This window comes from Pongo abelii, chromosome 3 (genome assembly GCF_028885655.2).
Source record: "Pongo abelii isolate AG06213 chromosome 3, NHGRI_mPonAbe1-v2.0_pri, whole genome shotgun sequence".
NCBI lineage: Eukaryota > Metazoa > Chordata > Mammalia > Primates > Hominidae > Pongo > Pongo abelii.
In genome coordinates this window covers 101,806,901-101,832,797 of record NC_071988.2, presented here as the reverse complement: position 1 = coordinate 101,832,797, position 25,897 = coordinate 101,806,901, and the positions used below count along the sequence as shown (strand labels likewise).

Below are 25,897 nucleotides of genomic sequence, written 5' to 3'. Positions count from 1 at the left end.
CTGTAAATATTTCAAAAATAAATGATCCCTTACAACTTAAACACAAGTTTCAGACCTTAAAGATTCCCTGTGGGTGTAACAGTAGTATCCTACAAGATCAGGAGAAGCAGGCCCTCATTTTATGTGAAATTTGTAACAATGCAATCATGAGGTAACCTAAGAGAGTTTTGAATTTGTACTCATTATTAATATGGGTCTTTAAATTCAATACCTCTGCAATTTTGAAGTTACATTGTGTGGACTAGTAAAAAAGAATAATAGGACAGAAGATTTTTAAAAACTATTTTCTAGACCCACTGGGTCACTAACTACATGTATTTACCTGTATAAGACTGAGGATTCTTATCTGTCATTGCCAAACCTAAATAAAACAGTAGAGAATTAAAGATGGTTCACAGGATATGAATGTTAGGCACATAACTGTAAAGACCAACTAGCATCACTGCCAATAAGGAGTTAGAAAAGCACCTTGCAACAACGTATGCAGATGTCTTAAGAAAGAGTGCTATCACAGGATGTAATTTCATAAACAAATTATGCAGAAAATTAAGACAATTATAGAGCTGTGGATTCAACAGCAGTGTAAAGGACAGACGTAGAGATTAGATATAAGGTGGGAGGACAGACATCCATAATTCATTGTTTGCCTTAATGATATATAGAATAGTGCACTGCATAAAACAGGCACTTTGTAAATGTTGCAACTGAAATAAATGCATACTTAAAGACTTTCTCCTTGGATTTGGCCAAATAAAAGCTATTTTGCATAATGCTTTTACTTTCACATAGTTGGAGGTGGCTAGAGGCCAAAGTATGACATTTAGGCATGCAGCATACCATCCTGTGGGTATTCCTTTTCACAGAGGTGAAATAACTCTATACTGGAAGTGATTTACTCCAAGAATGTGGTCAAGTTTCTAGCGTTAGCTGCCCTACCTAGAAATCACAGGAAGTGGGGATTCAGAGAAAGGTGTGTTCTCTTATGATTTCTTTGCTTGAAAATCTGAGGAAACAGTATGTTAGGTACAACTGAATAGCTTTGCTTAAACACGATTTGCAGTTAGGAGCAATGTCAGCTAGAGGAGGAAGGCCTCTAGCATACCAGTCAGAGATTTTAGGATATAATCCTATAGTATCTGGTATTTGCTATTAGTCACTTTCTTATCATATCTGCCAATGTTGAATGCCTGAATAAAGGAAAAAGAGCTAACATTTTGGATTAATTATTTAGGATTCCAAAATACCCCAATAGGCTTGAACAAATAATCTGAATAACATGAAAACACCATAAAATCCTCAAGAAAACATGTTAATTGCTGTTTTGATATTCAAGCTAATCAATTCTAGTGGTTAATGAAGGGCATGGCTTAATAACAATTCATATTTAAATATCTCACATTTTGGTTTGCTGTAACATTGAAGTTTATATTGTGACATGACTGGCACAAGCCAACGTAATAAATCAATACAATTGTAGGTACATTTCTAAAAGTAGTATCCAGGTAATAGGAATCTATAGCACACTGTGTTCCATACTAGTACACTGTTTTGTACGTTAGCCTGTAGCACAGTACTAAGTCTATTTGGGGATGATAGGTTGGCGTGTCCTAGGCTCTGTCCTCAGGCTTCTTGTTTATCTATGCTAAACTCTTTAGCATAACATCTAATCTCATAGTGGCATTTGTATACTGAAAACTTCTAAACTTTTAACTTCAACCCAGACCTGCACTTTGAAATCCAGATTTTTATATTTATGCCTGCTTGACATCTTTGCTAGGATGTGCAATAGGTATCTCAATGTAACTTCACACTATATGCAAAATAGTAATTGCAGGACGGGTACGGTGGCTCATGCCTATAATCCCAGCACTTTGGGAGGCCGAGGCAGGCAGATCACTTGAGGCCAGGAGTTCAAGATAAGCATGGCCAACATGGCGAAACCCAGTATCTACTAAAAATACAAAAATTAGCCAGGAGTGGTGGCACATGCCTGTAATCTCAGATACTCAAGAGGCTGAGGCAGGAGAATTGCTTGAACCTGAGAGTGGGAGGTTGTAGTGAGCCAAGATTGCACACTGCACTCCAGCCTGGGTGACAAAGCAATACTCCATCTTTAAAAAAAAAAAAAAAAAAAAAAAAGTAATTGTAGGTAAAATATACATCTAAATGTAAACATAAAAACAATAAAACTTCTAGACTATAACGTATGAATATATAATTGTAACTTTGAGATAGCAAAGATAGCTTAAACAGTGTAGAAACATCTCTAGCCATAAAGGAAAAGATTAATAAATTGGACCACATTAAAATTTGGAACTTTCATTAAGAAAGCAAAAAGGTAAGCTACAGACAGGGAGAATATATTCACAGCACATATAAACAACAAATAATTTTTATCTAGAATATGTACAAATTGCCTACATAAGAAAAAGAAAAAAAGATACAGGAGAAAAATAGATAAGAAATGTGAATAGACACTTCTCAGAAAAGGATATTAAAATGACCAATAAACATATGGATGACCTCATTAACAATCATATAAATGAAAATTTAAACTACAATGTTATAATGCTATACACTTACTAAAATATTAAAAATCAGAAATTAAAATACTAAATGTTAGTAAGACCGTGAAGCAATAGGGACTCTCATACACAGTTGCTCCGAATTTATACTGGCCCAATCACTTTGGAAAATATTTGGCATTATCTAGTAAACAAAACTGAACATACATAGGTCCTATGACCTAGCAATTTTACTTGTAGGTATATAACCAGTAGAAACCAATATACATATATGCACACAAAGATATGTATAAGCATAACCCCATTATTTATAGCAGTCAAAAATTGTAGACAATCCATAAAAAGTAAAACAAAGATAATTGTGTAACATAAAATGGAAAACCACAGAAATAAAATAGTATATACCACAACTACACACAACAACATGGATGGTTCTCATAAACAAAATATTTAGTTTAAAAAGTCAGAAAATATGGTTCTATTTATATAACACTAAAAAATGACAAAATTGTTCTATGGTATTAGAAATCAGAATAAGGATTATCATTGAGAATAGGAGAGTTGTGACTAAATGGGCATACGTAAGGCTTATTTGGTATTAGTAATGTTCTTTTTCTTATTCTGGGTAGTGATCAAATGGTTTGTTCATTTTGTAGTAATTTATGGACCTGCACACTTAACAGTGGCATGCTTTTATATGTTTGCTAAACCTCAATTTTAAAAAGAAGTTTCTAAAGAGACACTGTATAGGAAGTATCCAGAAAAAAAAAATCAGAATGCCAAGTGCTTAAATAGTGATTAAAGAAATTTTAAATTTTAACCTTAAAAGGCTTTAAATATTTAAAAGAAAATGTGAAACCTATCTTAAAAACTCACAGTGGGGCAGCAGTATTATTCTATATTGCTCCAAAAGACCAATAACTAAAAGAAGGCAGGTTTTGCCCATTGCAGTCTAATTATTAGAACTTGCTGAAATGCAAATAACAACCTACAAAGGAATGAGCTGCCTATCAATGAAAATATTTAAACTATTTAAGCAAAGACTGCATAGCCATCTGTCAGAGAAGCTCAAAGGAGGATTCCCGTAATGAGACAGAGGCTGAACAAGATAAACTCTGCTCCTTTCATTTCTAAGATGCTATGCTTCATAATGAAATTGGCGTCAAACACGTATCTGTCCCTCTCTGCTTTCCTCCTTCCCTTCCTTCCTCTCTCCCTCCTTCTACAATCCCTCTTTCCCTCTTCTGACTCCAAAAAGATAATTATAGAAAATAAGATCTTTCATTTGGTCAATTCTGTTTCATTCAAGACAGTCTCACAAAGACTAACGGGTATGATGGGAACCCTCACCAGGGGTCAGATATAAGAGTGCTATGTATTGCATGCACTGCCAAATCCACTCTCCCCGAAGGAGAAAGTATTTTGGAACTGGATGTTCCTCCTCCTCAAATATTTTTCCAAGTATTTTGGAGAACTTCACCACCTTAGAAAACACACCAGAAAATATGTCCATAATTTCCTTAGCTTGATAACTTCATAAATATTTCATACTGGATTGCAGATGTCAAAGTGGTATGCAGCATTCTTTCAAAGACACTTTCATTTCTTAGGTACACAGAAAACCTTCAAACAACAGCAACCTGTTAAATTGCATATTCATTCCAGCATATTAATTCTCAACTAAATGAGATGTCATTTTATCTTATTACTCTTTACTTAAATCCAATAAGATGCAGAGCATTTATATCAACAAGTCACTGTAGAACTGGCCTATCAAAGAGCATCTATTGCAAAGCAACAGATACATACAAATTTTGGACAAGCCAGTGTTGAACATCATTAATAAAAGGGAAGCAGGCATAACTGGGCTTACTTTGTGGAAGAACAAAAGGAGGAAGAATGGTAATTGCAGGTGAAATATACATCTAAATGTAAACACTAAAACAATAAAACTTTTAGAAGATAACATAAGTATGTAATTGTGAATTTGAAATAGAAATGTATCTGTGCTATCTTTGGGAAGGGGAAAGAGGGAAGAGGCTGCATACGAGAAGGAAACCAATCTTGGCAGAGCCCTGGAGGGGTTCAGGACTCAGGAATTCCAGAGATATGGAAGGTAAGAAGGGTGAAGTGGGGCTAAAACAAGGAGTTCAGTTGAAAATGCCCTCTACCCATATGAAAAGAATTATCCATAGCCAGATAGTCATTCCCCTCAAACACCCAGGCAAAGTATTGGTGACTAATAACTAAAGAAATGGAACTAAGTCCCTGGGGAGAATTAGAGCACATAACTTGGGACTTGGTGCCAAAAAGCAAGGCCTTCCATATTTGAGAGGGCCTCTGACTAACGGAAAGCTCTCTCTCCAGTCATAGATTAATGCAAAACCTATCAGTGATTACTAACTAGTTGACCCTAACTAGATTCACAGAGGTAACAGTCAGCTTTTGTGTTGTGTTATTCTTAAATAAATGTTAATGAACAACCAAGAATCACTAGATATTTGAGAAAAATCTTGTGATGTGATAGACACAAATACATACAGAAAGAAAAATTCATCCTGGTAGACATAGAAATAATTCAGGGAATAGAATAAAATTTTAAAACAAGCAAAGCAAAGCAAAACAAAACAAAACAACAATTCTAGTTTTCTCAGGGATCACATAAGAATGCGATACTAACAAACACCACATGTTCTCACTCATAGATGGGAATTGAACAATGAGAACACATGGACACAGGAAGGGGAACATGACACTCTGGGGACTGTTGTGGGGTGGGGGGGAGGGGGGAGGGATAGCATTAGGAGATATACCTAATGCTAAATGGCGAGTTAATGGGTGCAGCACACCAGCATGGCACATGTATACATATGTAACAAACCTGCACATTGTGCACATGAACCCTAAAACTTAAAGTATAATAATAACAAAAAAATAAAAATAAAAAAAGGTATATGATATTTTAAAATGAAAATGACATATAAAGCAAGATTATTCATGCTTTTAACATGAGGTATGTTCTAGAAAGGGCAAGGAGGCAAGAAAAATAAATAACTAATGATATGCCTATTCAGCCCAATCCTAGTGATATGGTTTGGCTTTGTGTCCCCACCCAAATCTCATCTTGAATTGTAATCCCCAGGTGTTAAGGAAGGACCCTGGCATGAGGTAACTGAATCATGGGGGCAGTTTCCTCCATTCTGTTCTCATAATAGTGTGTGAGTTCTCATGAGATCTGATGGTTTTATAAGTGTTTGAAAAGTTCCACCTTCAATCTCTCTGTCTTTCCTGCCACCTTGTAAAGAAGGTGACTGCTGCCACTTCTGTCATGGTTGTGAGTTTCCTGGGGCCTACCTGAGCCATGTGGAACTGTGAGTCAATTAAGCTTATTTCCTTTATAAATTACCCAGTCTTGGATATTTCTTTATAGCAGTGTGAAAATGGACTAATACACCTAGCATGTGTAAATAATAAGATCTTAACAGGAAAGGAAGAAAAGGAATGAGCATTTAAAATTAATAGACTGAACAATCTCAGAAAGCTAGGAAAATTTAAGAAGCTAGAAAATCCCAAACATTTGGCAACTAAAAATCAACTTTTGGATAACTCATGATTAAAAATAAACTAAAAGGGAGATCAGAAAATTTGGACTGCATGAAAATGAAAACATGACGTATCAAAATATCTGATGGTGCAAAAGTGGTGCTTAGAGGGAAATGTATAGCACTGAAACACCTATGTTAGAAAAGAAGAAAAGTCTCAAATCGATGACCTAAATTTTCATCTAAAAAAACTAGAAAAAGAAAAGCAAAAATCAAAGTAAGCACAATAAAAGAAATAACAAACATCAGACATCAACAAAATGAACAACACAAAATCAATAGACAAAAATCAATGAAGCCAATAGCTGGCTCTTTGAGAAGATGGATAAAATCTCTAGCCAGCCTGCTCAGGAAAAAAGAGAAGACCAATATCTGGAGAGTGTGGATATCACCATAGATCCCACAGACACTAAAATGATAAGGGGATACTATAAATAACTTTATGCCAATAGATTTGACAAGTTACAAATGCCAACACGAAGCCAGCATTCAATAAAAGACAACTACCTTAATTATCATTGCAACAGTTAACACTGCAAAAGCTGTATACTGGTCAGATATGAAGAGGAGTAGCAATCCCTAGAGAAAGAATGTCAGTTAAATTAATTCTTCTGAGACTTTCCTCCCATATCTCAAAACCTGAAGCAGAGTATATATTTATAAAAAGTCACCCACCATGCCAATTCAAACAGGTATTCTTGCTATCTTAACTGCAATGAAGACAGTTGGTTCAGATTTAGATCTTCCCCTCTGCTAAGAATGAGTAAACGGAGATCAACAATGTAGTCAGACACCTACAGTTGGTCCAAAGAATAGCACCTGCCAATATATGCACGGCCACAACCCTGCAAAGACCCAGCTGTAAAATATATTCTTCTCCTGGACAAAATAGTGGGAAAAAGGAATGGGAAGGCTCAATTGTGTTCCCTTTTTAGCTATAGCATCTAAATAAACATAATATTGTTTCAAAAGTTAGGTTGTAAAGAGCATTGAATCATTTCACCACATCTTAGAGTTAAGGAGAAAAAGAGAAGTCAATATGATTGCTAAATGTCCGTTTCAGATCCAAACTGTGCTACAGACACCAAACTCTTAAAGTATTAAATTATATTCAACTGGAAAATCAGAAGAAAAAATGTTTTAAATATTATGCAACATAATTTTCTCCTAATAGCAAAAACACTAAATTACAACTGTTACATATTACTTCAGTGTTTTCTGCCAAATTCACCATCATGCTTGGCAAAATAGATTTAGCCATAATTTTCACAAATTTTAAAGAGCAATCGTGGTTATATCCCTTTTAATGCTCTGAAGATCAGCTCTGTTATTTATTATAGCACATTCAACATCTTTCCTGACAACTGATTTTTATTAAAAGCTCGCTTATGAGGCCCTCTTTTAACTTTGAGAAGTAAAACTGTTTGACAGAATAGCCATTTAATTTATTCATTTCTAATAATATGTTTCACATAGCAAATTATTTTTTCCTTTGCTTGTTTTGTATAATTTGTAATATGAAAGCCATTGTACTTGTTAAGGTTAGGCAGCCAGAAGTTTTTTCTTACAATTTATAGATCTGAAGAAAGAAATATTACTATCATTTTGCATCAAGGGTCAAATAGTCTCATGGATGTATTTGTCCTTTATTGCACATATACAAATCCAAAACAATCTGTAAATGCTTCCTCAGTTATGTACAATAGCATGTTTTATAATTTCAGTAACACAAATGTTTTAAAAGGTAAAAACCCTTATGTACATCACTGCAATCAGCAAATTCACTAATTTTACATTTTATTGCACCCACCCCATTTTGCATTCTATTTCTCCAAAATTTGTAGCAATTTTAATAACTCTGAATCAATATTTTAATATGTGAAAAAGGTACATAAAATTGAGTTTAAAAGAAATAATAGCTTTCTTAGTTGCACATAGAGTGTGAATCCATAGACTCCAGTTTACCAATGTTTTTGAAAGTTTCTTCTGGATGGAATTAGTAAAAATCTGTTCCCACAAAAGGATTCTACTAATTGATTATTCTCTCTTTGTTAAAAATAAACCATACTAATTTTAAGGTTGTAGTTAATGTTCTCTTTGCTGTAAACCACAAATTGAACTCTAAGCAAAATGGAGGATTTATTGAAATGGTCCTGCAGTATCTCCCAAATTCAAAGACCCTGTTGAAGGCCCTTCCAAACAAAGGGACAGATACATGGGTAGATTAGGGACCTCAGTAGCAGGAGATTATGATCACATATTTTTAAAGATTAGCCTCAGTGACTCCTTGGCTCTGTGCCTCTCCATTTCTAAAGTCCCTTTCCAACAAAGGGAACCCTATTGGCTCAACAGTAATTGATCATCTAAGTGGAGAGGGTTAGGGATTAGCAAGGACATCCATGGCCTCTAGGGCACCTGTCCTGGATTTACATTCCGTTTCCAGAGAAGAAAGAATCGTGAGGTGCCACGCCAAAGTTTGACCTCTTCGCTGCATGATATTTGTTTGTTTGTTTGTTTCTTTGTAAACAAGTTACTAGATATAATAAATTCACCAATAATTGTTCATTTTAAAATTTTCCTAAAGTATTATAACCTGTTTCTTGCTTCCATGTATGACTATAAAATATTTCAAACATAAAGTAAATTAAGAAAGATTAATATAACAAATATTTATTAACATAACTATTATACCTAATACTCAGGTAGCCAACATCCTGCTAAGCAACTTGCTCAAATCTTAACATTCTCCCATATTGGCATCATAAATTTTAAAGAAACAAAGCATTATGTAAAAGCCTATTCTTCAATCCTACTCTTCTCCCTCCTTTCTTTTCCAACTTCCTCCTACCTAGCACAATGTAACCATTTTCTTTAAGTTAAGGTATATTATTCCTCAGTGTGTACTATACAGTTTTTATATGATTAAAACATGAGTATGTCCATAAAAATGATTAATTATTGTGTCAGTTTTTGAACTTTATATAAACATTTTAAATAATAAGTTACTAAGGATGCTGTGTGCATGGTTTTGTTTTGTTTTCTGAGACAGAGTCTCAACTCTGTCACCCAGGCTGAAGTGCAGTGGCTTGATCTCGGCTCACTGCAACCTCCGCCTCCCGGGTTCAAACAATTCTCCTGCCTCAGCCTCCCAAGTAGCTGAGTTACAGGCACCCGCCACCACACCTGGCCATTTTTTTGTATTTTTAGTAGACAGTGTTTCACCATGTTGGTCACAGGCTGGTCTCGAACTCCTGATCTTGTGATCTGCCCATCTCGGCCTTCCAAAGTGCTGGGATTACAGGCATGAGCCACTGTGCCCAGCTCATTCTGTGCCCTAAATAGTGTTTTAAATACTTTTACCTGTATAAATTCATTTAATCCTCACACACTTTCTATTAAATACAGTTAGTAATCCAATTTACAGATAAGGAAACTGAGACACAAGAAGGAAGGGATTCATCAGTGACTGAGTGTCATTCTGTACACATCATTCCAAAACATCACTTTTTTCCTTTTAACTAAACACGATGTCTTTGAGATGATCCTATGTTGATATAAAGAATGCCTATATTTTTTGCATTAATTCCTGTATAATATCCCATTATAAGAATGGACAACAACCTGTTCTTATGTTTATGAACATTTACGTTATGCTGCTATTATGAGCAATGCTACAATTACAATTACATGATAATTACAGACTTGTAATTATCTCCTTGCTTATATGATTGAGAGTTTCTCTCAATCATTTATATACTGGTATAAAGATTATACACATCTTTCTCTTTACTAGATATTGTCAAACTGCTCTCTAAAGTTGCCTAACAATGTACTCTACTGCCATCACCAACCATGGTTTCTTACTTCACATCTCACCTGCATTTGAAGTAACTGGTCTCTTTAAATTTTTGTCGACCTAGTGGGTATGAAATATAGCTCATTTTAATTCTCTTGTCTCTGTTTAGCAATCAGATTAATACAGTTGAGTGTCTTTTCCTATTGATTGAACTATTTGGCTTCCTCATCCCTGAATTGCCTGTTTATAATCTGTTCAGTTGTTGATTGGATTTTTTTTAACTAGTAAAAATTCTTTTTAAGTTATTGATACAAATGCTTTGTCAGCTTTATGTATTACATATATATGTGGCTTGTCTTTAAACATTGCTAATTATCTTTTGTCAATAAAGGATTTTAGTTTTAATGAAATCAGATTTACTAAATTTTAATGGTTGTGATTTTAGCATTTTGTTAAATAAATTCTTCCCAGAAGGTATAAAGATATTTTCCCATATTTTCATATTTAATTAATCACATGGAAGTAATATTCATGTTTTCCATGGATGAGTGTCTCTCTTTGGGGACTCAATGGTTAATGAGCCCAGAATCTGGACGCAGATTGCTTGAGTTTAAACATGAGTTTTACCATGAACATTGGGCAAAATATGTAACCTCTCTGTGGCTCATTTTGTCACCTAGAAATAAAGATATAAATCAGGAGTAATTGAATTAACATACAAAGTGCTTAGAGCAGTGACGGTCATGCAATACAAGCTACTAATGTATCTACTGTTGTTATTAACATCAGTTTTATCTGCTACTTCTGAGCTAACACCCCACTGTCATAACTAATATGCTCTCTGAAGGGCAATTTTGTTGATTTGCATACTGGTTAAGAATCAGACTCTGGAGCCAGACTGCCTAGATTTGAATTTAAGTCACTCACTAACCAGTTATATAAACCTGGATAAGACGTTCAACCTCTTTGTGCCTCAAAATTCTCATCTATAAAGTGCATATAAAAATAATGCCTATTTCATATATGTAGTAAATATTAAGAGTTCAAGGATATAAAGCACTTATGAAAAATGCCCTGTACTTGGTAAGCTTTTAATGTATGTTAGCTATTGCTGAAATTGTAATCATTATTATTATCATTTTTTAATTGTCTTAATGAAGTATAATTGGCTGTCTTGATTCTGTCAGTTCAAAAAACACAGCATGAATTATATACGGGACATGTACTAGTAGACATAAGATTTAACTGGGAAAGCTTCTTACATATGTAAAATGTTTGGACACCAAATCATATTTGGGCTTTTGGTCATTTGTAAATGACCAAATACATTTTATTTTAATTCAAATGGCTATGTCTCATGTCAGGTATGTAACACTAAAGATGTCATTAAATTTTCATATAAAATGATTGATTAAATACCTAAATAAAATTATGTTTTGCTTACATAAGATTACATTATTGAAACAATGACATACTTTTTTTTTTTCCTAAAATGGCTAGAACTAAGCTTTAGCATCTGTAGTTCTAGAGCACTGCAGTGGATGTTGGTAGTGTCCCTCTTAGATCTCATTTCCTAGGCAGATGTACCCAGCTCCAGACCTGCAGGTGTTAAAAGCTAATGGCTCCCACCTGTACCCTCCTCAAAAGGACTGTCCTTAGCTGACTGGAGCCACTTCTCCATCTCCCACCTCTGTGGCAGCTGATGATTAATTGATGGAGAGAGGAATGGGGAAGGAAATATATACAAGCAAATTCCCCTTGCCACAGGCAGAACAATCTCTCTTACTCCAGAGCTCTCTGTGAGATCAGACTAAGACTAGATTTCAACTGAAACCACATCTCTGCCTAGCTTCCTCCTCTATAGTATCATGCTTCCATCATGCCATAACAGGTTTTAGATGAGAGAACTTTCTCAATAAATCGCTTGCACTAAAATTGGCATCCTAGGCTCTGCTTTTAGGGAACCTGACCTAACATAACATATGGAATTTATGCTTTATTAAACATCTATAATGCAGTAGCTCACACTTTGGGAGGCCCAGGCAAGAGGATAACTTGAGACCAGGTGTTCAAGACTAGCCCGGGCAAAATAGGGAAACCCTGTCTCTACAAATAATAAAAAAAATTAGCTGGGTGTGGTGACACATGCTGGTAGTTTCAGCTTTTCAGGAGGCTGAGGTGGGAGGATACTTGAGCCCAGGAGATCTTGGCTGCAGTGAGCCATGATGGTACCACTGAGCTCCAACCTGGGCAACAGAGCAAGGCACTGTGGCAGAAAAGAAAAGAAAAAAGACCACCTACCAAGTTTTAGGCTTAGATGTGCTTTACACATTATATAATTTTATTCTATAAATATCTCAGCAGTGTGAAAATTACTATCCCCATACTTTGGGTGGGGAAACTCGGGCTGTGTTGAGTTGAGAAATGTGTCTTCAGCTTGTGATAAGTAGAAAATCCAAGATTCAAACTCAGATAAGATGACTCCATAACCTTCACTCTTTCCTGCACTTCTCACTGCCTCTGTATCAAATTTCTATCCAGGAAATAAGGAAATTAAAGATCTATCCAGCTATAGTTTTTCTGGTGAAATAAATGTTGATATACATTTTCCCCCAAACGTTGATGTAATTTATTTAAAATGAGGGTAAGATTGTGTGAGTCATATAACTTCCATAAGGGTTTATTAGTGGACAAGCATGAATTCTATCAAAAAAAAATAAACATCTGTATAATACCTTCATTTTCTTGAAAGGGAACATTTTATAAAAGTTGGAAAATAGCAAGGAGGGAAAAGATCATGTCAGCACAATGTTATTGGTCATATACAACGCAATCTTATGTTTCATAGAGATTTCAACACAGGAAATGGGTATATTAGGAACCACCTAATGCATAGGTTTTCCTGACCCAGGTACAGTGGTTTCTTTGAATGACTCTGAAGGAAAAGCTGTAGGCAATGTTTTTTTACTAGCTTCAATAATGCATATTTCAAAGCCAAAACTAGTCATCCATGTGACTGTTTACATAGTCAACATTCAGTGGAAAAATAAGTGTCAATGGGTCTCACTTTTCCCACCCAGAACAGCATGTGACCTCTCATTATAATCTTCATGAGTCTTTGATTAGAAAGGAAATGTTTTAATTTTTTTCACTCAACAAATCAGGGATTCTTAGTTTACTACCATTTGAAAAATAATTATCTCCTCCCCCAGCTGCTTGTTCACTAGAAAGAGTTACATAATCCTATTATATTAAAAGCACTATAGGGAGGACCCATGTTCTATACATCTTTGTTTTTGGCAAATAGTAAAGTGGTTTGCACAGAGTATAAGTTAAAATGGACAGTGGTTTCTACAACACAAAAAAAAAACTATAGTGTTTCTTTAAAAAATATTCTGATAGCTATAATATCTTACATTGATCAACAATCTTTACATCTCTAATAAAATCTATAAGCAACTGATTGTCTCAAAGAACTGTTTCAACTATCTTTTCTAAAGAGAAATTCAAATCCAATCAATGTTTTCCTTAAAGACTAGCAGCAAAAGTACTGCATATTTTCTATATCTATTTTATTCACAATTATAGCTTTAGCAGTTATAACACTCCTTTATTATAAAATTTATTATATATTAAATAGTTGTCATGTATCATACAGTGTGACAAATGTTTAATCTACATTTTCAATAATAAATATTAAGATGAGGGTGCTCTTTTAATTCCCACCTTACAGAAAAGGAAATTGTGACTTAGAAAATACAGTAATGTCCTTTTGCAATCCATAATACTTGGTAGGCAGTGAGTCTGGAACTTCAGTCTAGTTACTGTCTACCTCAAAAATCTGTTTTTTAATCACTGAACTATACTAAATCCTCTAAAGCCAGGATTATACGTCTTTCCATTATTAAAATTATTATCAGCTGCTCACTCTCCACTGAATCCTACAAATCACTATTTCTTACATAAAAACAAGCACATGGTTTCCAGATTTTATCTCCTAAGTAATCACTCAATCTATCCTTCTCTTCCCATTCATTCTGTCATCTATTTATCCCAGGCTTCTATTATACATCCATTATGTATTGCCTGAACTGTTACAATGGCCTCTCAGTTGACCTCCCTGTCTTATATCTCATTCCCCATCTCTATGGAGACACACTTATCCCCATATACTGCTGCCAATGTACTCTTAAGTTGCATGTCTGATCACATTAACCATTTGTATACACTATTTTAAGGACATTCATCACCTTCATCTCAGTAGCACTGTCCACGCTACTGAGCACAGCAACAGAGCCCTGAGACCTGGCTGTTGCCCATCTCTTTGGCTTCATTGCCTCCTCTCCCACATTTATTTGAGAATTATTTACCAAGTAATATTGACCAGAGTTGGTGACCAAATGTATGGGAGATCTGATAAGTGGAAAAGGAAAAAAAATAACTTAGTAATAGAGCAAATGTTGAGCATTGGAGGGATAGCAATATGGAAGTAAACTTTGGAGTAGAGTTCAGATCTTTTTCTCCAGCTTCTTAACAACTGAACATATTCTTTTGTCAAAAACAAATCAAGTTCAGTATGTTCAAAATCAAACACATGATCTCTGTGCCCTACTTCTGATCTTTTAGAACACTACATTTCAGAGTGGCAGTACCATCTATCTATCTCCAAAGACTACCCTCTTTCTTTCTATCCCTTCCTTAACTATATCCTATCACAGCATCCTGCTAAGTTTGCCTTCTAAATAGCTCTCAAATAATTTGTCTTCTTTTCATCTGATTTTGCAGTGCATCTGCTGGCATCCACTTTATCCTTTCTATAATTTATTCCCTATACTAAAGGCACACTGATGTTTTCTGTCTGAAAATCTGATTATATCATCCTCTACCCACTTACACACAATCAGAGCTTTTTATGTTTTTCCTCCACAGCACCTGTCACATTGCATTTTGGCTTTTATTTCTATACAAATAATGATTATTTGATTATTCATTTTCTGCCCCAAACAACTGTAAGCTCCATAAGCACTTGCCATCCATTGTATCCCAAGCAGTTAGTACGATGCCTCATATACAGCCACTTATTACTATTTGTTTAATGACTAAGTGAAAAAACATAATAGATTAAAAAAAAGATCTAGGTTTCTGTTTTTGTAGCAGGAAACAGAATCAGTAAGCTCATGGGTTTTGATGATTCACTAAGGGAAAATGTGTATAGTAGAAGAGATACAGGTCAACTGGAGGTATAAGATGATCAGCCCAAGAAAGAGATTGAGTTAAAAAGTCAGAAGAAAGTAGAAAACTATAAGATAACTATATCATAAACACCAAGGAAGGAAATAAAACAGATTGATCTGCTCTGTGAATGCCTCAGAGTAGTCTGGAAAGAAATTGGAAATTGTTGTCTCAAAATAATCCATTTTACCTCTCTAATTTTTAACTAGTTTTTTCTTCAATTACCACATCTTGACCTCTAAGATTTTCCTTAGTCTCTATCACATACATGAAATGCTCTTAAGATGCACATCTTCATTAAAGCATCCTCTGCAATTCTACCATTCCTATTGCAACATTTCTGGAGATTAAATTATGTCCTAGTCTTAGCCTCATTTAAATATTTAATTTCTATAAGTTTTCCACTCATATTTCTGAGAAAATGCATTTGTAATAGCTCATATATTCATTCAGACTTTTCTGTTGTGATTACTAAAGCTGTCCAAAGTCTAGTCTCTGCCCGTATTTCCATCCCCACCCTTTTAAAACCTCTGTCAGCCTACTTCCTACAAGAAATTTTCCCTTATTTTAAGTCGGGGTTGATTCTATTCTATTAACTAAACATGTTATGATTTTTTTCTCTCTCTGAACTACATTGAGGGTTTTGCCTGCATGCGATATTTTCAGTGGACCTGATAGTGAGAAAAACTCCAACATTTTTATTGAGAAAATATTGGTAGAATAGATCTCCTTATACACATATTTTTCTGTTGCTCTAAATTTTTTATCATACTATTTCTGATTATTTTTCTTTAAGTCAGTCACTTACTACAGTTTTAGCATGAATATTTGCCTTTTCTATTAAATTTGATTTGGAACATGTTAAGACTTACAAAGACTGTTATCACAAATATCATATTAACAAAGTGTGAAAGTAAATCTTTATTCCAAATAATATTCGCATTCTCTACATATTTGACATAGCACACATTTTAACAAAGTAAAAGTATATTCTCCTTGGATCATTCAAAAATAATAATGATAACACAGTTCTTCTATTACATGATTTTTATCGTATCTTCCAAGGTAGGACTAAAAGGCAGACTATGGTACTATATTCTAGGAGTCACATAAAATCAGGGGACAAAACTTGGGGTCAGTGGGTGACGCAACTTGGGAGAATGTAAGAAGAGGTTAAGTTTAAAAGAAGCAGGAGGCTTTACCCAGGTTAAAGAACAATTCTGCCATGCATAGGCATTTTCTTTGCAATGAATGTTTAGAATCCTTTTTCTTTTTAACTATTTGGCTACTTCTAAAGATGTAAATGAGAATTTTTAACTTTCTATATATATTCCTATAATAGATAATTAATAAAGAGGAATCATATTTTATATCTTGTAAATTACATTAAGAAAGATATTTAATGTTACATTTTTTAATATTAATTGTGCCTTTAGTGTATACATTTTAAGCTGTTGGGTGAAATGTACTTACACTCAGTTTTCCACTGCGATTGTCTTCTTCTCTGGTTGCCAGGGCCATCAGAAAATTATCTTGTAGGTCTTTACCAGCACTTGTTAGGGTCCTGTAAAAAGCAGATCTTCAGTTATAATATATTAGATAACAAATATGTTTCCAACATTCTGGAGCCAACAACAATGCTTCTTTATTCCAAGTGACAATTTCCTTGCAACATGAAAACCATATAAATAAAATCATTATGATCTACTAGATTCCTCAATTTAATTGTATATAGTAATAGAGTCTTTATTTATAAATAGTTGGAATCAAGCCTTTAAATAATATACCCATATCAAGACTCATGGCAGATACAATTTCATTTACATGCCCATTTCGTTCTTTTTTAAAGTATCATGAAAAGTCAACATGTTCGTACGGCTCACTTCTCAGAAAAATTTTAAATTGCCTATAACTTTAGTACAGTTTATTAATTTAAGGAAATAAAAATACTAGACACCTATGCTAATACAGTTACTGGAGTAGAGCATTAATTTTAGCTCTACGAGTAGAAACTAGGTTGACCTATCTTTGTCAGATGAAAGGAAGCATCAAGAATTCAAAAAATAACATTCTCTGGAAATATATTTTAAAAGAAATGTATCACAAAGATCTCAATCCAGCAAAACTGAACCACACAATAGTGAGTTCAAGAGTGATTTGTGAAATAATAATATTTTCTTTATTTAGCAATTTCTTACATATTCCACAGACTTTTTCATTATGTGTCTGCTATGAACCAGTAACTGTATCAGGGCTCAATGATGCACAAGACATAGTTCCTGCTCTCAAGTTGCCTATGGTCTCATAGAGGTAAACAGATATATAAACCAGATATATAAACATAATGTCATACCATGTGATAACTGGAATAATAGAGATATAGACCGAGTATCAGAGGAGATCATAAAAGAAGTATCTTATTCAACGAAAAGTCACTTAATCTCAAATTTAAAACCAATTATTCTTGAACTTAATGTTAAAACTTGAGACAGTATTAACCAGTTTGTGGGGTGGAAGGAGAGAGTTATCAGTAAATACAAAGGAATAAAGAAATTCAAATGTAAAATTGCAAGGCAATCGGGTAATGGCAAAACAGAGAGTACACACAAGAATTGAGAGAGAAACCAGGTAATATTAATAGAAGTTAACATTATAATAAACATATTGTTATAAATATTTAGTAAGTCCAGATAGTAGAGTCTGGTCTTAGAACTCATTCTTAACAGTCCCTTTCAGGGAAGGCTTGTGTGCTCGTTCTACCAGAAAGTGTTGAACCAAAAGGGTCTAATGCAAGGAATTAAGATAATCAAATCCGTGTTTCAGAAACAGTATTCAGCAACTTTGAAAAAGGCAGCCTGGAGGAGAGCAACACTGCAGGGATTAATTAAGGGACTACCACAAACCTTTAGAAAGAGATGATGAATATCTGATTTAAAGAAGTGATGGTAAGGATAGGAAGGAAAGGATAGATTTGGGAAATATTTAAGAGAGAAAATACACCTAGTGATTGCTTTTTGCGAAGAGTGAAGGAGCAATTACTACTAGGCTAAATCATTGCAACATACTGTTTATGTTATTGATCTAGAAGTGTAGCTCTTTAAATTGATCATAACTTGTCTGCTTTTGCTTTTCTAGTTTTATCTCCTCAGCTTGTCATATATATATATATATCACTTAATATCTATATATATCACTTAATAATAAAAAACCTAAATATACATGGAAAATAACTACTAATTAGTACCAAAGGAGAGAATCAGATATTTGACAATTTCTTTAATTCACTGTTCTGTCCAAAAGTGAGTGTTCCATGTTACGATATGTACTATGTACTATTTTAATATTAAGTGTCTAAAACAGAAAACTAATTTTGTCAGTTGCTTGTTTAGAAAAACCTACATGTTTTCTACTGCTCATAGGATAAGCTTCTAATCACTCATCCAGCTTCTACCTAATTTCCTGCTTATGGTCTGTTTTAAAAACCACAGTCTGTTGGAAATTCTCTGTGAAATTTGGACAGAGAATTCATTTTACCAGTACATAAATCAACAGTGGTTAGGTTATACTATAGTAACCAATGGCCCAAATCTCAGTGGTTTACAATTGCAAGAGATTACTTCTCAATAATAATATGCATAAACAGCAGGTTTACTGCGGCTCTTCATCTTGGGGGACTGAGACACTGATGAAACATCTTCTATCTGAACTATCTTTTGTTATTGTGCAGAGGGAAAAGAGAACATAGCCACACCTTTTCTCTTAGAGCTTCTGCTTAAAAGTAACACATATAACTTCTACTCATATTTTCTTGGCCAAAGCAAGTGCTATGGCTAACCTTGAAATCAACGGGGTGAGAAAATACAATCCTGTCTAGGAATTTTTAGTAAATATTTGTGAACAGTAGCTCAGACACTCATAGCTTCCTATAGCATAACCAACAAAGTTTGAGACTAGATTGCTCAGAAAACAAGAGCAGTAAAGAAAAGAATTTCTGAGCAAATTCTGATAGTACAGAAAATTTGTTAACTTGGTTCACTGTAGTGTAACCAAGTAAAGGCTCTTTTGAGAATTAAAATCACTAATCCTAGCTTCAAAACCAAACCTTCCCCTACATATCCACAGAGCATCCTAAAACTTACAGTTGAAGGAAGGAAGTGTCAATAGATTTAGTCTTTTGTGACAGTTGTAGACATCTATTGCTTTTGCCTCCTAATATTGTTTCTCCCTTTTTATTGGCAACACAACCCTAACTTTTACTTGGGCAACAGTCTTTTCCACGCTCTTTGCCTTAGTAGAATCAAGGTACCCAATTACTTAGAAGTCCTACCTCCCAAACCTCAGCTAATGAATACACCTCAAGCTTTGCCAATGTCATTTCACCTCATGAGAATGTAAATCTTTAACAGAGACACAAGAATGAAAGGTAGCTGAGTTATAGTGGCTACCCTTACTTCCTACTACAGTCTTATTCAACTTTGTCTTTGAATCTATGATAATCAGTGCTCTTCCAATTCCCTTTTTGATTTTGTTCATTAGAATTGGTTTCTATTGCTCACAATAAAAACCTGTAATTGATACAATGACTATACAGTTAGGGTACTACAGAATTCCTAAGAGTTTCCACAAAATATTTCTACTTCCTACTCCTACTACCTTCCCAAGCATACCTTATTTTGCTGTAAATTTTTAGAGCTTTACAGATAAAGTCCAATTTGATCATCAACCCTGATCCCACAGCACAAAAGGTAATGAACACATCAGTTTTGCCTGTAGCCTTCAAGGTTTTTAAAATTATATATAGATATATGTCTATAATGTATCTATATATTTGTGTACTCATTAAAATATATATATATATAGTATCATGTGGTCAGTTTTTCATTTTATTATATATTTTGCAACTTACTGTTTTATTGCTGTTGTTATAACTATTCCTGGAAGTGGATGTTTATGAAAGTTCCAAGGAAAACAAAAATTATCCCTGATATATCAGATATAAAATGCCAGAAAAATCGATTTTTAGGCATCATTCACTAGTAAGGATGGGACTCCTAATATTTTGCTAAGCATGACTCTCTTGCTAATGGCCAAGGTTTTCAGCAGATTTCTGGGCTGGACAAGAAAATAAGGTAACAGGCAATGGAATTCTTACTGTCCCTGGACACTTACTATGGCAGACACTGTTCCCCCTTCTTCCGTAACAATGAAAGCCCCTGTTTTCACTTGGGCATGTAGCAGCCTGGAATAAAGACCACATTTCTTAGTCTTTTTGCAGCTAGTTATGTTCATGTCACTAACTTTTGCACATTAAGAGCCAAGTGAAAATGATTTGCGCCTTCTAAGAAGTGTATTTAAAGTAGGGAAGGCTACTATTTTTCTCGTAGCTAGAATGCAATATAATGACTGAAACTCCAACTGCCATCTTGGCCATAAGTTGGAGGCCACTATTATGGAGAAACAAAGAGAGGAGCAGGATCCCTGATATTTCAGAACACCAACACAGCCTTGAGTGACACCAGCTGGACTTCTTGAATATGAGACTGAAAAGAATTTATATTTGGTTTCAGCCACTGTCATTTTGGGGTTTTCTGTTACTTTTTTACCCACCTAATCCAAAAAGATACTTGACCATTTGAAATTTGTTCACTTTTCTGGAAAAAGATACTCTTGTGCGATTGGCTTGGTGATCAAATTGGAATTTAACCTTAGGTGAAATATTCTAGGAATTTCCCAGGAGACTGTATTACTTACATAACTAAAATGAATTTTCTAAGACAGTCATAGGTTAAGTCTATTAAATAATAGCACAAGATAATAAAAATTAAACTAAAATATAAGATGGAATATCAGTCTTTAATTCCTACTCATTTATCAACTGTTTAGTCCAAACAACCACATTTTTCTGAACCTTGATGTCATGCTGTGCTAAATAATATCTAGGCCCAATAGTAGACATAAAACTTGTGGTCTAAAGCAATCATACTGTATCATTAACCAGCAAACATCATTAATATATAATTAGTCCAAGAAAATGACTATTATCCTGAAAATATCCTAAGTTCATACTGTTCTTCTTTTATTATTATGCAAGTCTCACATACATAGATTTACATCATTTCTTATAAACTCCATGAGGAAGATAGAAGTATTATATAAATTTGGGACAGAGAGGATAAGGATCTTTGGCTCCAAAGCTATCTGAAGCAGAGAAAAAAATGTTACATAATAATCATTCTTATATTATGCTACAGCTGAGAACCTGAAACTTCTTAGCAAGAGGAAATATTGGAAAAGAATGAAAGTTAATGCAGAGTGTGAGGTAAGGAATTCTTAAATCTTTAACATGCATTACTCTTATTTAACTAGGTTTATTTAACAGTCAGTGACCTAAGAAACCTTGCTTAAATAAATATTACAAAAGCAGTTACTTCCTCAAGAAGTGAAGTAGGTCTGTTTCAAAATCTTAGTGTTATAAGTTCTACAAAGGCAAATACTCCATCTTTATTGTCCACACTCCACTGCACTTTCAAAATGTGGTAAAAGTTACATGGATGAGTTAAATTTTACCAACCATGATTAATCAATAGCTAAAGCTATTTATATAATCCTACTTGAATGATTATAAACATATTATTAATCTTCAACAATTAGGTTACTGGTTTTATGATTTAAGTATGTTGTTTGTATATCATTATCTCATAAACTGACATTATTAGCTAACACTCAAAACGAATGAATAACAAAAGGAAAATAATTGGAAAACTGTTAGAAACTTATTTTCAAGAGTTACTTTTTAAGAGTTTATTTTTTAAATAAATTCTTTCACTACAAATTTGTGATATCAATTATTTTTTGGATTTTTAATGTATAACTGGACGTGTTCTAACAAACAAAGTTTGATTAATCATTAAGATGTTTTCTAGGTCGGGCGTGATGGCTCATGCCTGTAATCCCAGTATTTTGCGAGGCCGAGATGTGCAGATCACAAGATCAAGAGATGGAGACCATCCTGGCCAACATGCTGAAACCCTGTCTCTACTAAAAAATACAAAAATTAGCTGGCAGTGGTGGCATGCACCTATAGTCCCAGGTACTCTGGAGGCTGAGGCAGGAGAATCGCTTGAACCTGGGAGGCAGAGGTTGCAGTGAACCAAGATCATGCCACTGCACTCCAGCCTGGCAACAGAGCGAGACTCCGTCTCAAAAAAAGAAAAAAAAATGATGTTTTCTAATAAGAAGTTTCTTAATAATCCCTAATTCAAATCTGGGATTAAATGTATTCTAACAGCAATACTTTTTAGCTATTGGGCACTGATTTTGTACTAGTCCCTATGCTAGACATTTTGCAAACAATTTTAATTATTTTCAAATAAACTCTAATGGGAAGTATATTTATAACTTCATTATAATCAGCTGGTATTCAGTTTTATTCTAGATTCACTAATTTTCAGGCTTTATTTCACTATAATGAAGGCTCACAATATATCAAAGTAGCATATCATAAACACTACATCATAATATTTTTACATTGTGAAAACAATGAGAATTCACTGGGGAGAAGGAACATAAATCAGTAGGGGTGTAGGAGAGTAGGAGGAGTGAGGTATGCAGAATTTATCTGGCGGTTCCCCTGGGAGTAATCAGAGTCGGCTGGTCTTGCAGTCTCTAAGGAAAGCTAATCAGCTATTATTATCATTCCAGTCTAGACTGAAGTTCTCATCAACTGTTCTGTTCAAAGGTAGATTTAATTTTTTTAAGCCAGAGAACTCCAATCTAGCCTATATTTCACATTTAGAGAATTTACATTCAACTCTTTCACACTTGTTTGAATATATAATGCAACCTCTCTGTGCCTTAGTTCCTTAAAATGTGTTGTATACTTAGTTTGGAAAAAATTAATGAAGAGCAAAGTGAAAAACAGTAGTTGCGTAAAAGTATATTATACAACATCTATGTTATCTTCTTAAAAAACAAACACATCTATGAAAACACAGTTTACAGAAACAGTTCTATTTCCCATGGATAAATTTACTGACAGAACTATTTGTATACATTTATATTTGTATGGTCCCAAATAATTTAAATTCTATTTTTTAGAGGCCAAAATGGAAAATTATTTGCAAATTGATGAGAAAATATAATTTAATTTACCATAATATATAAACTCATTTGAGAGTTAAATATGGAAGATACTTTTTACTGTATTTTGATATGAGGCACCTATTGCTCTATTAGACAGAGATAATATTTTTGTACATTTCCCAGAAAACATGACATTTTTCTGTTTTATCCTTTATATAAATTAGGAGAAAATAATTCTACCTTTCCACAGATAAAATTATTTATAATTCTTGAATGACCAGTGGGTCAATGAAGAAACTAAGAAAGAGATTTTATATATATATATAGATTTTTTTTAATTATACTCTAAGTTCTAGGGTACCTGTGCACAACGTGCAAGTTTGTTACATATGTATACATGTGCCATGTTGGTGTGCTTCACCCATTAACTCATCATTTACATTAGGCATATCTCCTAATGCTATCCCTCCCCCATCCCCCTACACCACAACAGGCCCCAGTTTGTGATATTCCCCTTCCTGTGTCCAAGTGTTCTCATTGTTCAGTTCCCACCTATGAGTGAGAACATGCGGTGTTTGGTTTTTTGTCCTTGCGATAGTTTGCTGAGAATGATGATTTCCAGCTTCGTCCATGTCCCTACAAAGGACATGAACTCATCATTTAAAAATGTCTTGAAGCAAATGACAAGGGAAACACAACATACCAAAACCTATGGGATTCAGCAAAAACAGTACTAAAAAGGTTTATAGCTATAAGCACCTACATCAAAAGAACAGAAAAATTTAAAACAAACAACTTAATGATGCATCTTTAAAAACTATAAAAGCAAGAGCAAAACAAACCTAAAATTGGTATAAGAAATTAATAAAGATCAGAAATAAATTAAATTGAAAAGAAGAAAACAATATAAATGTTCAACAAAAGGGAAAATTGGTTTTTTTGAAAAGATACAATCAGCAAACCTCTAGCCAGACTAAAAAAAAAAAAAAGAAGACCCAAATAAATAAAATCAGAGTGAGAAAGAAGACATTAGCTGGGCATGGTGGCTCCTGTCTGTAGTCCCAGCTACCTGGGAGGATGAGGTGGGAAGATCACACGAGCCTGGGAAGTTGAGGCTGCAGTGAGGTGTGATTGTGCCACTGCATCCCAGCCTGGCAGACAGAGTGAGATCTGTTCTCAAAAAAAAAAAATTTTAATAAAAGTGAAAAAGGAGACATTATAACTGATACTGCAGAAATTCAAAGGATTATTAGAGGCTACTATGAGTAACTTTATGCCAATAAATTGGAAAACCCACAAGAAATGAATAAATGTATAGATATGTATAACTTACCAAAATTGAACCATGAAGAAAACCAAAACATAAACAGACCAATCATAAGTAACAAAATTAAAGCTGAAATTAAAAGTCTCCCAACAAATCAAAGTCTGGGACCCAATGACTTTACTGCTAAGTTTTACCACACATTTAAAGGACAACTAATACCAATCCTACTCAAACTATTCTGAAAAATAGAAAAGGATAGAGTAATTCCAAACTCATTCTACAAGGCCAGTATTACTTTGATACCAAAACTACACAAAGATACACCAAAAAAAGAAAACTACAGGCCAATATCCCTGATGAACATTCATGCAAAAATCTCCAGCAAAATACTAGCAAACTGAATTCAACAACATATTAAAAAGATTATATATCATGACCAAGTGGAACTTATCCCAGGGATTCAAGGAGGATTTAGCATATGAAAATCAATTAATGTGACACATCACATCAACATAACAAAGGACCAAAACTATATGATCATTGCAATTGATGCTGACAAATTATTTAGTAAAATTTAACATCCTTTCATGATAAAAACCCTCAAAAACTGTGGAAAGAAGGAACATATCCCCAAAACAATAAAAGCCAAATATGACAAACCCACGGCTAGTATCATACTTAATGGGGAAAAATTGAAAGTCTTTTCCCTAAGATTTGCAATAAGACAAGGATGCCCACTTTCTCCACTGTACTCAACATAGTACTGGAAGTCCTAGCTAGAGCAACCAGAAAAGAAAAAGAAATAAGGGTCATCCAATTAGAAACGTGCAAAGGAAGAAGTCAAATTATCCTTGTTTGCAGATGAGATGATCTTACATTTGGAAAGACCTAAAGACTCCACTGAAAAACTATTAGAACTGATAAACAAATTCAGTAATGTTGTAGGATACAAAATTAATATAGATAAATCAGTAGCATTTCCATATATCAGAAGTGAATAATCTGAAAAAGATATCAAAAATTCATCCCATTTACTCTAGCTACAAACAAAATTAAATACTTAGGAATTAACCAAATAAATGAAGGATCTCTACAATAAAAACTATAAAATATTGATAAAAGAAATGGAAGGGTACACCAAAAAATGGGACAATATACCATGTTCATGGATTGGAAGAAACAATATTGTTAAAATGTTCACATTACCCAAAGAAATCTATGGATTCAATGCAATCTCTATAAAAATACCAATGACATTCTTCTCAGAAATAGAAAAAACAATCCTAAAATTTATATGGAACCACAAAAGACCCAGAATAGCCAAAGCTATCCTAAGTAAAAGGAACACAACTAGATGAATCACTTTACCTGACTTCAAATTATACTATGGAGC

General features: G+C 34.0%; 1 protein-coding gene across 1 annotated transcript in view; it reads right to left on the bottom strand.

Moving 5' to 3' along the window:
* Positions 1 to 25,897, bottom strand: part of CFAP299 (cilia and flagella associated protein 299) — a 657,858-nt gene that overhangs the window by 378,470 nt on the left and 253,491 nt on the right. Inside the window, exon 3 of the mRNA XM_003776468.5 lies at positions 16,629 to 16,719. Within this exon, the coding sequence (XP_003776516.2) occupies positions 16,629 to 16,719 (91 nt within the window). The remainder of the gene's footprint in view (positions 1 to 16,628; positions 16,720 to 25,897) is intronic.